The following is a 16,471-nucleotide window of genomic DNA, read 5'->3' as shown; positions in this document are numbered from 1 at the left end:
GAAGGATCCTCTTTTCAGCATATTTTATTTATTTACGTATTTATTTATGGCCTTACATGGGTTCCGGGGAATCGAACCTAGGTTCTTTGGCTTTGCAGGCAAGTGCCTTAACAGCTAAGCCATCTCTCCCGTCCTGGAAGGATCCCTTTAAAACATCTGTAGCTTGCCCTTCTGGCTGTAGGCTGACAATGGTATGGACTCCCAACCTTGCCCACCACATGCATGCACACATCTACACCCACTGGGGGTCAGGACTGCGGGGTTCAGAGCTGCTCATTATACTGGGTCTAGGACCCTAGGATGGAGAGTACAACGGCTCCCTCAGTAAATGCCCAGCCACACTCACTGGTCTATACAAAGATGCCTTCACAGGTGAAGTCCTACTTCTAAAAGGATGACTTGAGTAGGCAGAAGTTTCCCTGGATGTGGTGTAGAGGAATATGCCCAAATGATACACCATTCTAGCTGCTGGAAGACTGTGGTTGAGTGCCATGTCTGAGTCCGTCCTGCCACTGGGCTGCTTTCAGTGGCTCCCACCTCCAGAGTTGGGAACGGATCAGCCCCACCCGGCCTTCTCCCAATTTCAGGGGTGGCAAAGGCCACCCTTTCTGTAGCACTTTCAGTTTTGATTCTAAGCATCAGCCTGCCAGGTCTTGGCTGCGATGAACAGCTGGAGAGCCAGCCCCATTTACCACAACCTGCTTTGGCCAAGATCTGGGGCCCGGTTCTGCTGTCCTAAGCAGTTTTCGAGAAGGTAAGGAGGGCCGGCCAGGAGGCCTGAGCCAAGGCAAGCAGACCGGCTGAGCCCCATCTGGAGCTGGGTCCAGACCCCACCAGCTGTGTGGCTGGGGCTGGGAAATGCCAAGTCAGCCACATTCCAGTCTCTTCCTTGCAAAGCCATCGACCATGGGCAGCTGCTCTAAGCAGAGACAATTAACCCACAACACAGTCACTCCTCAGGGAGGTGGGGATGGCCAGGAGGCTCACATAGCCTATCCCGCCTCCCCTCAAGGGCAGCTCTCCCTTGGGTAGGATGCAGAAAGTTCTTTGGCCCCTAGAGACTGCCACCTAGACTCTCAGAATTCTTCCTTCTGGGCTAACACAGTCTAGTGGATGTGGAGGGTGACTGATCTAAGGAGCAGTACTGCTTGGCGGGAAGAAACTGAGGGCATACTTCCATCATCCAGCAAGCGTTCACTGAGGACGGCTGTCATGCAGTGATATTTGTGGGGGCTCCTTGCCATGCCCCAGCCACAGATGTTTCCAGACACACCCCATTCTACACTGTCTACTTTTAGATTTGGGCAGCACTGCTTTCACTGACTCAGGCCAGGAAGCCAAAAAAGAACGCTGGCACCCTCTCTCTCTCCCTCCCCTGACATCTTCCCCAGTCTTGAGATTGCTCACTTTCATTGTGATTGTTCAATACATCACCCCTCCTTCTACGTACTTGACCTTCTTCCTCCTTCGTTGCCAGTGAGTCCCCGGTGCCAAGATGCTCTTACCTGTGGTCCATCCAGGGGAAGAGTTTTGCCCACATGGAAGAGAAGATGTGGCTCAGATGCTACCTTCTGAGTCAACTCCTCCCATGCCTTCCCTGCCCTGAGTACTGGAGCCTCTACAATCACACTGGCTATGCTGTGCAGTTCTATGGGTTTAAACCTCTCCTCCAGGCCAGCTCCCTTTTCCTCAGATGTCCCCAGAAACCCATCATAGAGTGAACAACTGGGGCACACTGGGATGTGACAGTTAACGCAAAGCCCAAACCACTGTGCCTGACGGGTTGGGAGAGAAGATGTCCTCATTTGCGTTACCCAAACATCCTGTTCCTCTTCTTCTCACTGTCTCCATGTGGGACTGTTCCACTGGCCTCCTCTGGGATCTAGCTTTAATTGTCAAATCCAGACAGCCCAACCTGTCAAACCCAGGAGCAAGAAGCTATGGCTTCCTTAACATCATGCCCGTAACACAGCTCTGCCTGAGCTCCAAAGCCAAGGCCAAAGCCCAGGGAGCCCAGATATCCCAGGTCTCTTCATCCACCTTGTTCCAGATATGCTACACAAACCTCCAGCTGCCCCGTGCCTCTCTCTACTCGTCCATCACAGAAGAGTGACTGGGCTGGGGTCTGTTTACATAGCGCCCCGAGTCCCCTGGACTCAGGCAGAGTGCCATAGAGCTGTGGCTGCAAATCCTCACAGTGCTATCTAGCCTTACACTCAGTCTTGCAGTAATGAGGGGACTCGGATCCATCCATCCTTCCATCTGCCATCCTGCCAGCTGTGTATTCGTGGACACATGTTGTCGAGCGTCTACTGTGCGCTCTAAGCTTGGGGAATACACCAGGGGGAAAAAGACCGTTGGGTCTTGTTGGGTCAGGTGACACAGTGCATAAATGAGCCAGGGAAATGTCAAATAGTGACAAGCGCTGAGCTCAGACTTTAAAGGGGTGCTGTGGTAGAAGGCAATGGGGCAGCTTCTTTAAACCAGATGGTCTATGAAAAGGTACCCTTCTGATGGGTCAGCAGGGCCAGGCTCAGGAAGACAGGGAATGGCGTTCTACACTGAAGGGGCAGCTGGCTTGGCAGTCCCAGCGTAGCTACAGTATGATGTGCTGGAGAAAGCCTGGTAGACCCGTAACTGGACCTTAATAGTAGGAGGGAAGAAAGAAATACACAAGGAGAGCCCGAGGCTGGCAGGACTGTCCTGTGGGATCATTTAGGTGAGAGCCAGGGGGTATGCTGGACATACTGGGAAGATCCAGGAGAGCTTGAAGCCCAGGAAAGCTAGCAACCCTGGCCGGCTACTTTTGTGTACCACTGTCTGTCTCTGTCAGCCTCTCTCTTTCTCCTCCTTCTCTTCCTTCTTCTTCTTCTTTTTCTTTCTCTTCCCCCTTGCCAGGCCTGTCTTGAACTCTGCTGATTAAAAGTCTGGCCCTTGGGTAACACAACTACCCAGAGGAGTCCAAACTCTTCATTCCTATCAAAATCAAGCATGATCAAGCTAATATGAACTTAAAATGAAAACCACGTCTTGGGAGGTATTTAACATTTTTCTCTCCCTTTTGTTGATGGTAAAAATCCCTTTGGCCTGTGATATCACGGCTCCCATCCTCACTTCTGGTGACAGGGCGCATGCATGATCGCGGTAGCCAAGACCATGCTGCACCCAGGACTGTGGCTCCTGTGGAAGCCCGTGGGATGGGGCTGGAAGTCTTGCCTCTATAGGGCTGAAGCACAACTGCTGGGAAGGATCCCTGAGCAAGTATTCAGAGCCAGCAGCCTTCCAGGACTTTCAGGTGGGGCCACCCAGGCCCTGGTTTCCTAGGCCTCTTCCTCCTTCTTTTTCCCCCATTTCCAATCAATAAAAATTCAATAGTCCCCCCACTCATCTATGGAAGATATGTTCCAAGATCCCAATGGGTACCTAAAACAGTAACAGTAAGCAACCCTATGTTTCTCCCTACAATAAAATTCAGTACACAAATTACACACAGAAAGACATTAATAACAGAACAGTATCTAACACTAAAACAATTGTAACACTATGCTGTCGTAAAAGGTATTTCAAACAAGGCATTGTTGATTTCTGGAATCTTCCACTTAATAGTTTCAGGCCCTGGTTGTCCATAAGTGATTGACACCATGGAAAGGGATGTTGGGGACAAGAAGGAGCTATTATAGCTCATGTCTGTTTTTGCATTGAGTAGCAGATTTTCTTGCAGACTCTATACAGGAAGAAGCTATGGGCATGCAATAGTGAATGGACCTATCAACACTTGCTCTTCCCCTGGCCTTGGCAATGGGGATAAGTCCTTTCTGTCTTAGATCCTGAGCTACTCAGCACTGTGGGAGGCCTCAGAGCCGCTCCCATGAGTGGCCTGCCAGACTGGATTCCATGTCTCTCAGATGTTATGCTGCGTTCCTCTGGGGTGGGGTGGGTGGGGGGAGGCCTGGCCTACACTCCCAGGGTTAGAGGAAACAGATCCTCAGAAACCAGTCTATGAGGTCACAGAACCCTGGAGTGTTAAGACCAGACACCCAGACAAGCATTTTCAAGAAGCTGTGGCCTCTGTATCATCCATCTGCATTATTTTCTTTTTCTCTTTTTTGTTTGGTGTATGTGTGTGTGCATGTGCATGTGTGTCTGATGTGTGGGGGTCAGAGGTTGCATGCATGTGTGGATATGTGTGAAGGCCAGAGGTTGACATGAAGTGTCTTCGCTTATTACTACCCTCTTTACTGAGTTAGGCCTCTTACTTGATCCTAGTACTACAAAAAAAAAAAAAAAAAAAAAAAAAAAACCTCTCCAACATTTCCCCTTCTGAGTAGGCATCAGGAGGGTTTCAGACACCCCTATAAAACACATAACCAGAAGCTAGAAGTAAGTAGCCCAAAAAATAGAGGGGTTGAGGGGCAGGAAGATTTTTTTTTTTTTTTTTTTTTTTTTTTTGGTTTTTCTAGGTAGAGTCCCACTCTAGCCCAGGCTGACCTAGGATTCACTATGGAGTCTCAGGGGGCCCTTGAACTCATGACTCACGATGATCCTCCTACCTCTGCCTCCCAAGTGCTAGGATTAAAGGCGTGCGCCACCACGCCCAGCGCAGGAAGATTTTTGATGGAAGGTGGGACTAGCCTAGCTAACCAGCTTGCTCTGAGATTTCCTGGCTCTGTCTCCCACACTAGGAATACAATGGGCTTCATGGTCACCCAGAATTTATGTAGGTGCTGGGGGGGGGGGCATCCAAATTTCAGTCCTCACATCTGCTTGCCACTGAGCATCTCTGCAGTCCCTTCTTTCCTTTAGAAATTGTTACTCTATTATGTGAGAACACTGACCATGAGATCCGTCCTTTTTTAACCAAGTGTGAGTACAGGACACAGTGGTTAACTACCCAGAAAATGCCATACAGCGGATCCCTACAGCTTACTCACCCTGCGTGACTGAAATTTGATGACTACTGATTAAAACGTATCCATTTCGTCAGGTACCGTGGCATAGGCCGACGATCCCAGCATTTGTTCTTTGTGACTACCTTATACCACTCAGCATACTGTCCTCAACACAACAGTATTTCCTTCTTAAGACTGTAAAAAAAAAAATCTACTGTATGCATATACCACATTTTCTTGCTCCGTTCTTTCACTGATGGCATTGAGGCTACTACCACATTGCGACTGTAACTGAAACAATAAAAAAAAATGGGGGTTCTCAAGATGGCTGCCCCCATCCACATCAGGATGCAAAACTACTGATGGTTATGCTTGAAGCTCTAGACTCATGTCATGTGTGTGTGTGCATTTATGTGTGCACGTGTGCGTACATGACCACGGGTGTGCGCATGTCAGGGCAGCATGTGGGAGTCAGAGGACAACCTCAGCTGCTGGTCCCCTCCCTCTACATTGTTTGAAGCAGGGTCTTCCATTGTCCACGACGTTTGCCCGTGAACTCCTGAACAATTCTCCTGCCTCTGCTTCCCTTCTCACCCTAGGCACTCTGGGATTTCAGATCCTAGCACGAAGGCATCCATCTTTACTTGGGATTGGGGGCTCAGAACCGAGGTATACACACTTGCATGGCGGCGCTTCATCCACACAGCTATCTCCCCAGGCCACAGCCTAGCCCTAGACCTCTATCCTAAATGCAGACCCTGCAGCCCCTCTGATGGCCACAGCCATGCTTGCCCCTTCTGTGGAGACCGGGGCCTAGGCCTGTCTGCTTAGTGTCATCCATTGCCTCAGTGACAACTGCTGTGTTTCTAGGAAGATGGTAGGCAATGAGTTTCCCCTCTGTGGTGAGTCACCTGAGCTCTAAGGTAGCCTACTTGTCTTTTCCAAGTCCTGGAGCCTGGCCCCTCTCTCACCTTCCTGGCCCGTCCAGGCCCTGCTTGCCTCTACTCTGGCTGCATAACAAGTCTTACTTGGCATCTCACAGGACCTTTGGGACTCATTCCTGCCTGCCTCTTCCATTTCTTCATTATCACTTTCTCTTACTTCTCCTCCTCCTGCTCTTCCCCTTCCCCTTTCCGCCATACTGAAATGTATGTGCACCACAATCCTTCCCTCTTCCCCAGAACAGTTTTCTCCCACCTTTGAATGGTCCAGTTCTGCCTCTCCTCCAAACCTGTGCTCAGTTATCATGTCCTCAAGAAAGCTTCCTCAGGCTGGAGAGATGGCTTAGCAGTTAAGCGCTTGCCTGTGAAGCCTGAGGACCCCGGTTCGAGGCTCGATTGCCCAGAACCCATGTTAGCCAGATGCACAAGGGGGTGCACGCGTCTGGAGTTCGTTTGCAATGGCTGGAGGCCCTGGCGTGCCCATTCTCTCTCTCTATCTGCCTCTTTTCTGTCTCTGTCTGTCACAGTCAAATAAATAAAAATAAACAAATTTTTTAAAAAAGAAAGCCTTCTCTATTGAGCTTGACAATCTTTCTTTGTTCTTCCACTTGTGCCTAAGCACTGACCACATAACTGAAAGTACCTGTCTGTGGGCTGGTATCCCCACATAGCTGCCTTCCTCAGGACAGGGGTATGCCTCAGATTCCCAGACATAGCCAAGGATTTGACATAGCGGATGTTCTCAGAAGGTGCTCAGTGGGCTGGAGAGATGGGTTAGCAGTTAAGTGCTTGCCTGTGAAGCCTAAGGACCCCGGTTTGAGGCTTGATTCCCCAGGACCCACGTTAGCCAGATGCACAGGGGGCGCATGCGTCTGGAGTTCGTTTGCAGTGGTTGGAGGCCCTGGCGCGCCCATTCTCTCTCTCTCTCTCTCTCTCTCTCTCTCTCTCTCTCTCTCTGTCTCTTTCTCTCTCTGTCTGTTGCTCTCAAATAAATAAAAATGAAATTTTTTTAAAAAAAGGTGCTCAGTGGGTGGAATGGCTAGATGGATGGATGGGCCAACCAGTAACCCAATGGTCCACATCAGTAGGCTCCAGAGATACTGATTACCAGGAAACATGCTCATTTCAGCCTTGGGATTTCTCTAGCTATCATCTTAACTGTTGAACAAAGTTGGATTTGGCTACATAAATATTCAATCTCACTATCCAGAACTCTGGCCTTCTTTGGAAACCAAAGAGGGATAGGGTTCCTGCCTTCTCAAAGGGAAAGAGCAACCACAACGTGCTATGTGGTCCTCCCTGTCCTTCCTAGGGCCCCTGCCCTCATTGATTGCCTATCACCTTTCCTGGCATTCAAGACTCACTTCTAGGGGTTTCTCTCAGAGGTAGAATGCTTGTCGAACATACACAAGACCCTGGGTTCAATCCCCAGTGCTACAAAAAAAAAAAAAGACACTCCAACCTTTCCCCTTCTGAGAAGTCATCTAGAATCTGGACAGCCCTATAAATGAAATCATTAGAACACAGAAATATGTAGCTCAAAAGGCAGGAAGGGTGAGAGGTAGGAATATGTTTGGTAAAAGGAGGGACAGAGCCATGGACATATGCTTTCAGGAAAAAGATAAGACTTCCAGCCCTTGTCCTCCTCAGTTTCCCCTCTCTCCCAGCCTCCCTCAGTGTCAGAGACATCCTCTCCCGGGCCCGAGTCCAGCTCCCATCCTCACCTCCCACCTCCAGTGGGGGCCGCTGAGTTAATAGCCTGAACCATGTCTGTGGTGAGAGCATCCAGGAGACTGGTGATAAACTCCATCTTCTTCCCTTCTGGACAGCCTAGAAGATTAAAAACAAAGAGAGAGAGAGACTCAAAGCAGAATCTGGGCAAATCGTCAACTCAACAGAATTCTCAACTACCATCTTTCCCCAAACTTCAGGGAGTCCTTATACAGCCAAATCCGCTTTGAGGACGTGTTCACCGCTCAGATAATTCTTATAAATTTCCATCATTTCTCAACTCACAACCCACAGGGAAATATCGGGCCACATGGATAATAACGCTTTCAATTTCCTTCCACTCCATATTTTTTTTTTCTAAATACCAACTCAGGTATCATGTTAAATGCTAGGGGAAAATACACAGCGTTCGTATCCTCATAGGGTTCACAATATGCTGGGCGAATATATGCAAGATAATGGCCAGGTCGTCATTGCATAGTATAAAATATGCTTTAAGCAAGGCACGGAAAGGACCTTGGATGGCTCAAGTTGACGTTAGTACGCCTGTCACTTTATCCATGACCCTCCTCCTTTCCCTCACTGCCCCCATCATCCAGCTGAGATTATGACTTGTAGACTCTCCCTTGGTTCCTCTTCCCCTGGTTGAATTATTTCAGCAAAACCCCAAGAACAGGTGGGCCTTCTCACGGGTGTGCCTGCCCCATGTCTCCTGCCCACTTAGTGAGGACGCTGGGGAAAACACCTCCGTAGCACTGCAAAGATGAGGGGCCTACAAATAAATGCTCACCCGCACCAAGTGGGCCCCCAACACACCCACAGTCCCTCTCTGCCCCCACTCTCTGCAGCTAGCTCCTTCTCTCCCTCTAATCCTCTAAATCTTGGGATAAATGTGACTGCTTAGACTCCCTGCCATTCTCACAGCATGTAATTCTCTTCTTTCATGGTACCTGCAGGGATTACATGAGTGCGTTATCTGTGTACAGCCTGTCTCCTTTCTCTGTAAACCTCGTGTCATTGAATACGAGTTCACACTCCATGCCTGGTAAGAAATAGAATTTTAGCCGGGCATGGTGGTGCACGCCTTTAATCCCAGCACTCGGGAGGCAGAGGTAGGAAGATCGCCGAGAGTTCGAGGCCACCCTGAGACTACATAGTTAATTCCAGGTCAGCCTGGGCTAGAGTGAGACCCTACCTCGAAAAACCAAAAAAAAAAAAAAAAAAAGAAGTAGAATTTTACTTCATGGGCTGAAGGGGTGGCTACAAAGAAACTGCCCTGACCTCCACAGCTCCATGTGTGTGTGTGGTGGGGGGCAGGATGTTTTCTACAGACCTCAGATGGAAAGTCCCTGACTTTCAGGACTCCCTTCTTTCTGTTCTCACTCTGGAGTCCTGATGGCTCTTGGGAAGGTGGCATCCATTCCCGCCAGTAGTGGCCTAATTTTGTACTGAGCAAAGATAATGGAATTCCAAGTGCTCAATATTTAATAATCTGGGCTGATGGGATGGCTTAGGGGTTAAGGCATTTGCCTACAAAGCCAAAGGACCCAGGTTCAATTCCCCAGGAACCACATTAGCCAGATGAACAAGGGGGCACAAGTCTGGAGTTGGTTTGCAGTGGCTGGAGGCCCTGGTGCGCCTATTCTCTCTCTCTCTCTCTCTCTCTCTCTCTCTCTCTCTCTCTCTCTCTCCCTCTTTCTCTGTCAAATAAATAAATATAAAATATTAAACATATTTCATAATCTTGCTGTGACTTATAAGCAGATTTCACTATAAATAAGAGGAAAACTACAGTCCAGTAGCCATTTGGGGATTCCAGGCCCCTACCAGTGTGTCTTGTGTCACCCCAAGCCCCAGTGATCATCCTTTGTCACGAAGGAGCATCACAAACGTATACAGCAGGGCAGGTCACAGACACTGCACCAGATGCCTCAAGATGTGGCCCAGCCCACGGCCTCCCTGGAAGCCACAGTCAAAGACACTGTCCCAGGTGCACTGGGATGGAGAATGACAGGATTCTTGGTCAATGAGCAATTAATTATTTAAAGATAAAGAGGCAAGAGCAAGGAGGAGAAGCAATGCGTTCAAGGGCATGGGACTAATTAGGGACAGACTCCCAGACTGGGGTGCAGATTCCGTGGCTCCTATCTGTGCACCTGTCTGGCATGACCTGCTCCATGCCGCAGATGGGGAAACAGACATACAAACCGGGCTGACTGCGCGTGGCGGCAGAGGGGAGGAGGAACCCGAGGAGGTAAGCACGCAAGCGCCGCCGGGCAGCGTCTCCCACCTGGCAGCTCCCTGTCCTTGAAGGGGTCGTCCACCTCCGTGCTCTTGGCCCTGGCATCGCTCTCACAGCTGGGCATCACATAACTGGGGGGAGAGGAGAGAGAGGTGTTGTGTTGGGAGGGGCTGTCAACTGCGTCTACTTCAGCCACTGCTGCCCAGTAATGATCTGTTTGGTCACCAAGCCTAGAGCCCTCAGGGTTGACAAGGGAACATTCTCTGTACTGTCCAGCAGCTACTAGAAATCCAGAATGAATGTTCCCATTGAGACAGGTTCAGGCGTGTCATCGTAGCCACCCAGGCATGATAACAATGCCACCTCAAAGCTGAACATCGGGTTGTTCTTTTGCTTTTGTTTTTTATCTACAGAACCAAGTGACTTGGATACGTCAATAATCGTTTCAATCAGGAAACGGGTTGAGAGAGGTTAAGCAGTTTTCCAAAGTCCACAATTTGAAAGGGACAGACCTATGACCAGAATCCAGGTCCCAACACCCTTCTGCCAGAACTTCATCTGCTCAGGTCTCCTGTGACTTGACTAGCACATGACCAGGACAGTTAGGTTAACACAAGGCCACCACGCCCAGAAGCTGACCCCCTTGCCGCAGGACGCAGCCTGAGGGCAAGGCCTCAACTCTCGATGGCCTTACCGTGTAGAGGTCCCAGGCAACGGGCGCCCCGTGTCAACGAGGACACACCAACAGTAGCCTGTGGACTGGTGGCATTGCACAGGTTTATACAGCCCTCCGGGGGCACACTCGGGGATCACAATGCCCTCACGGGGATTTTGCCGGGCCTCTTCCAGGGCGCTCTGTCTCTCCTGGTCACACGAGTGGACTTTCTCTGTAAAAGAAGACGATGATCATATGTCTGGCGATGGTCACTTTTATGGCTTATCGGTCCCTCCTTCTATATCCTGCATCCAGAGAAAATGGCCAGGATGGGCCTAGCTCCTAGGAATTGTTCGCTTGGCTTATGAACCATCACAGACAGCCATGTCTCCCACACTGCCAGGTGAAGGGTTTGAATGTCCTCTGTGGCCACCTCCGCTGCCCAGGCTCATCAGCACTCCAAGGAAGGACTACTACACCCACAAGCCAGCCGGCACTACGGGGCTCCTTCTTCAAGCAGCAGTTTGCCCTGGGGCTGGACTCTTCTCACTGTTTTCAGAGTGGCTCCTGCGGATGCTCTGCCACTGGTCTCAAGAGATGGAGGAAGCTGGGATGCCCTGAAAGTTGATGCGGGAGTTGCCTGCCTAAGGGGATGGTCTGGAGCCTTGGCACAATAGGAGAGAGCCGCAGGCCATCGATCCCATGTAAATGTTGCTGAGCACCTAAGGGAGACAGAAAGAAGAGCCAACCCTGGCTCCTGTCACCCTCCAAAACAGCTGGACGAAAGAAGGCTGGTAGACCTGAATAGATCACACAAAGCTATTTGCATCCTGTGGGAGAGAAAACAGGGTGGGCAGGAAGGTGTCTGCACTCAGCAGCTGCAAGAACATGTGAACATATCTAAACAGCGCAACCAGGTCTCCCGTGTGAAGACCGTCACTGGGCCCCTGTGCCAGGCTCAGCCAAGGTCAGCCAAGGCACAGGAGCCTCACATCTGCAGAGCTCTCTACTGGAAAACCAGCCTGGATCCCTTTCTGGTTTTTTTTTTTTTTGTTTGTTTGGTTTGGTGACCTTTATTTTAAAATTTATCTTAACTTATTTTATTTATTTATTTACTTTATTTATTTGAGAGAGATAGCAATAGGCAGAGAGAGAGCGAGAAAGAGAATGGGTATGCCAGGTCTTCCAGCCACTGCAAATGAACTCCAGATGTGTGTACCCCCTTGTGCATCTGGCTTATGTGGGTCCTGGGGAATCAAACCTGGGTCCTTTGGCTTTGCAGGCAAGTGCCTTAACCATTAAGCCATCTCTCCAGCCCTTCGCGAGATTTTTTTAAAAATATATTTTATTTATTTATTTGAGAGAGAGAAAGAGGCAGACAAAGAGAGAAAGAATGGGCATAGCAGGGCCTCCTGCCATTCTGCAAACTAACTCCGGATGCATGAGCCACCTTGTGCACCCGGCTTACATGTGGCCTGGAGAGTTGAACCAGGATCCTTTGGCTTTACAGCCAAGCACCTTAGCCACTAAGCCACTTCTCCAGCCCTGGTGAGCTTTTTAAAATCAATTTAGTTGTCATTGGCTTACTTGTCTTAATTATTAAAAACAAAATGTTGGGTTTGTTTATTTAGCATAAAGAAATTTTTAAAATGAAAATCTGAACACCCTACATTCCCGCAAAGGTAAACCCCCCTCCTCCCTCAGATCTTGTCATGCCCATGCCAGGACCTCTTCAAGGGAATGGCGCCAGAGGTCTGCAGTGACTCTTCCAGCCTCAGTTTGGTAGCGTTATTTTCCTACCACATATGTCACACCAAGAATGAGGTGACAAAGGAACAAAAGCAAAAGAAAACATCTTTTTACTGCTACATGTCTGTGTAACAACCTCTGGCAGAGGCTTTAAATGAACTCTCTAGGCCAGCCTCGCCAGCCATAAATCAGACTCACGCAACATGCAAAAGGACAAGGAGGAAACCCCACCCCAAGGGCAGGGGAAATGTTGAATCTGACTTCACACCAGGGGAGTCCTGAAGCCTGTAGAGATGTCAGCAGGAGCCCAGTAGAGAGACGCGCAGACCTGTACAGGCCTGGGTCCTGTTGATGGGTTTCTGGAAGTCCTTGAATTCTGTCTAGCAGTGTTTATAGTGAGCGTCTGTGTGCATTTATGGAGAATTAAATCATAAAAATGATGAGGCTTCCAGATCCGGAAAAATGAGGTACAGCAGGGAAGAGAAGACTACAGGGTCTAGTTGTTACCTTATTAATCTGCTTATCACTTTATTATCAGCCCTGCAAAGTCCAGGTGTCCTCTGAGAAAAAAAAAAAAAAAAGACAGGAATAGCTTATAATTGCCCTGACCATTTGTGAAGAGTATACAGTTTGTGCTCCAGAAAGAGAAAATAACCTCATAAAATCATCATCTCTAGAACTAACAGTCAAAGCAAATATTCTTTGGGTAACATTTGCCAGGCAGTAGATTAAGGGCTTTGCCTGCCTGATCCCTGGCCCACCTGTGCTGGGCGCTATTATAATGCCTACTTCGTAGACAAGAAAGCCTACCTATGGAGATCACAAACTTCCCCAAGTTCACTCAGGCGAGACAGGAGAGGGGTGGGATTCCACAGAAAGCTTCCGACAGTCAAGTCTACCTTGTTAACCTCTAACCACTCCTGTTCTTACAATGGGCTTTTCAAGGTCAGATGCTCAAAATCAAGTGTGTTTGCACAGCACATCTTCTTCCAAAGTAACCAGACCCTCCAGGTTTTCACACATGATGAAACTTGTACCTCAGTGTTTCTGTCTCTCCACCTCAGAACTAGAAAACTTAAAGCCACATTTATAACTCACCCACCATTACAGAGCTAACAAGCTGAATAATAACAGCTACATTGATGTGAGTACTCACCATGGGTGAGATGTGATACCAGGCACTCTATTTATATTAACTCAATTCACATTCGCCCCAACCCTTCTAAGACAGGTGTCAGGACCAGGAACACAGACTGGCTGAGTAATCTGGAAGAAGGCAGAACTGGGTTTAAGCCCTGCTCTGTTGTTTATACCTCTCTGTAGTAGCACCTTTCGTTGCTATAGGCTGATTTGAATCTGATTCTAAACTGTATTTTTTTTTAAAAAAAAATAGTATTTTTAAATGTATTTATTAGAGACAGAGAGAGAGAATGACTGTACCAGGGCCTCTAGCCACTGCACACGAACTCCAAACACATGAGCTACCTGGTACATGTGGACCTGGAGAATTAAACCTGGGTCCTTAGGCTTCACAGGCAAGCAACTTAACCATTAAGCCATCTCTCCAGCCCTGCATTTTACTTTTATTCAGCCAGAATCTACAGTGGATGACCCCCAAATGGTCCCCAGTGATTGCACCTTCCTATCTTCGTGCCCTTGCTCAGGCTCATCCGCGTGGAGCCTGGCTCACTCTGGCACTATGAGGGCAGCGCGATTATGCTGAGAACTGGCCAAAGCCTTCAAGATCCAGCAGCTTCCATGCTGCCTTCCTCAGAAGCTGCCCCGAGGCCATCACATCAGGAAGCTGGCAGCCCATTGGAGGAGGAGATGCCACAGAGAGGAAAAGTGAAGTGGCTCAGACCACAGCCAGCGAAATGCCACACATACCACAGAAGTTATCATGGTTGGACAATCCCAGAAGTTAATTCATGTCCAGCCAGTTACAGAACCGTCAGGCCAATCCACAGACACATTAGTAAAAACAGATTATTTTTTTCTGGTAAGTCAAGATGTTTGGACGGGTTGGTTACACAACAACGGATGACAAACATCTAGCTAGAGCTGCTCAAGTCTGTCGGTTTATACCGTAAGTGTTCTGGTCGCCTCTGCAGGCCCTTGTTTATGGTTTTATATTGGGCCACGTTCACGGCCATGCTGGGCCAGATGTGGTCCATGGGACGTGCGTTGGACATGACTCACTCCATATCTGAGGACCAAGAAGAAAGTCCATCCTTGTAGCTACTGCCACTCTCTCAGTCCCCTTCCAGGGGAATGTTAAAATGCACATGTATCGGTTTTCCCAGAAGTCACCTTCCAAAATGCAAGCCAAGAGACTGATTTCACAGGTCTCTTAATCACCATCCATTCAGAGGGGAAGGAGCTCTTCAGAAGTGGACACACCCTGTTCTAAAGCACTCTGCTTAGGCAAATTAGGGAAATGGGACAAGATGGGAAGGTGTGGCTTGGTAACTATGGGAACAGGCCAGATCTCCTGTGGGCACCTGAAAGTCTTAACCTACAGGAGGGGGAGGAGGAATCAGAGTCGCACGAGGGGCAGGGGAACAGAGAACTGCACATTCCTATATACTCACAGGTGCCCTTCCTGATCCCGCCTCTGGGATGGTGTAGAGGACTGAGGACCTGGTCACTCCCCGCTAGGCAGAGAGCAGACAGAGTTACCTCTGACTGCCTCAGATAAGAAGCACGACAGCAAAGCACCCTGTGGAAGAAGTGCCACCAGGCCCTGGCCTGGCCATCAGAAAACACGTAGCCCTGCTTTTCAACGATGACACGTGGTGTCTGGGAAGCGAAGCGGGGACCAGAGTTGGGCAGGACTGGAGAGGTCAGGTTGAACCAGACGAACACAAACCCTGTCTGCAGGCCCAGAGCCCACGTCCGTGCGCGTCCGCCAAGACAGGATCGGCACAGAGGAAAGCTCTGTCTGCTGGGGCTGGCCCGTGCTGCTGTGTCTTTCACTTGCCCATGGTAATTAGGAGCAAAGGAAAGAGGGTGGAGAGCCTAAATTCCCAGCTAATCCCCTATCTCGATTTGAGCCCAGACTCGTCCTTATCTCCTGGGACTCAGTTCTCTTTGATCATCTTTTCCTCATTTCCTTTTTCTTTAAACCAAAAAATGACCAACAAACAAACATCATAAGGCTTGGGGCAGGTCTCTCTTCCTTTCTGGTCATTGCTTTCCAGAGAAAGTAGTGCTAAAGGGAGGCACGGGGAGCAAAGCTGAGATTCCCGGATAACAGACACCCATGCGCTTTCAGAAGTGTAGTCAGCAGTGATGGGGGCTGACTTGACTGTGAGCTACAGAAAGGAAAAAAATAGGAAATCCACCGTGGAAGTGGTGGGTGGAGAGAGAAGGTCACACAAGGGTCTCCAGAGAAAGAACGCACATGCACGCACACACGCACACAATAAGAGAGAGGGTTTAAAGACTTAACTCAAGATTGTGGGGACTGGAAACTCTGAATTACATAGATAGGCTACCAGGCGGAAATGTAGGTCAAAGTGACAAGGCAATCTTGAATCCAAAATCCACAGGTCACTTCCACGGTCTTAAGACATCCAGGCAGGGTCTCTATGTTACAGTCTGAGACATAATTCCTTCTTTTCAGGAAACCAGTTCTTCATCTGGTTGGAGGAGACCCACTCACATGACGGATGGAAAGTATTGTTCTCCAACCAAAGTGAACTGTGATGTTCGCCACATCCACAAAATGCCATCACAATGACAGCTGGATGTTGTCTGACCAAACAATAAGGCCAAATGGCCTAGCCAAGTGGACATGTGGAGCCACCATAAAGTTGGAAAGATAAAGAATACATGGAATGCAGGGCGTGGTGGCGCATGCCTTTAATCCCAGCACTTGGGAGGCAGAGGTAGGAGGATCACCATGAGTTTGAGGCCACCCTGAGACTACACAGTGAATTCCAGGTCAGCCTGAGCTACAGTGAGACCCTACCTCGAAAAACCAAAAAAAAAAAAAAAAAAAAAAAAAAGACTACATGGAAAATTCATGGAAGTACAGAGAACCGACACAAAAGAACCAAGAGACATCATAACCTTTAAGATGTAGGCTGGAGCAGGCATGATACCATATACCTCCCAGCACTGGGGAGGCTGAGATAGGAGGATCATGAATGACTTTAAAACCAGGCTAGGCTATATAGTGAGACTGTCTCAGACACACAAACAAGCCACCAAACAAAAGACATGGGGTGGGAAGATGCCTCAGCCAAAGGTGTAGTCGCTC

The 16,471-nt window shown here is 49.0% G+C and overlaps 1 protein-coding gene across 9 annotated transcripts in view; it reads right to left on the bottom strand.

Moving 5' to 3' along the window:
* Positions 1-16,471, bottom strand: part of Smoc1 (SPARC related modular calcium binding 1) — a 168,753-nt gene that overhangs the window by 12,558 nt on the left and 139,724 nt on the right. For all 9 annotated transcript variants that reach the window (XM_004649297.2, XM_045154953.1, XM_045154955.1 and 6 more), the window contains exons 8-10: positions 10,498-10,690; positions 9,852-9,934; positions 7,555-7,660 (exon numbers count right to left, since the gene is read on the bottom strand). In XM_004649297.2, the coding sequence (XP_004649354.1) occupies positions 7,555-7,660; positions 9,852-9,934; positions 10,498-10,690 (382 nt within the window). The remainder of the gene's footprint in view (positions 1-7,554; positions 7,661-9,851; positions 9,935-10,497; positions 10,691-16,471) is intronic.

Source organism: Jaculus jaculus, chromosome 7, assembly GCF_020740685.1.
Source record: "Jaculus jaculus isolate mJacJac1 chromosome 7, mJacJac1.mat.Y.cur, whole genome shotgun sequence".
In the NCBI taxonomy this organism is placed as follows: domain Eukaryota; kingdom Metazoa; phylum Chordata; class Mammalia; order Rodentia; family Dipodidae; genus Jaculus; species Jaculus jaculus.
Note: the sequence above shows the minus strand (reverse complement) of the source record. Positions and strands in the feature narration are given on the sequence as shown.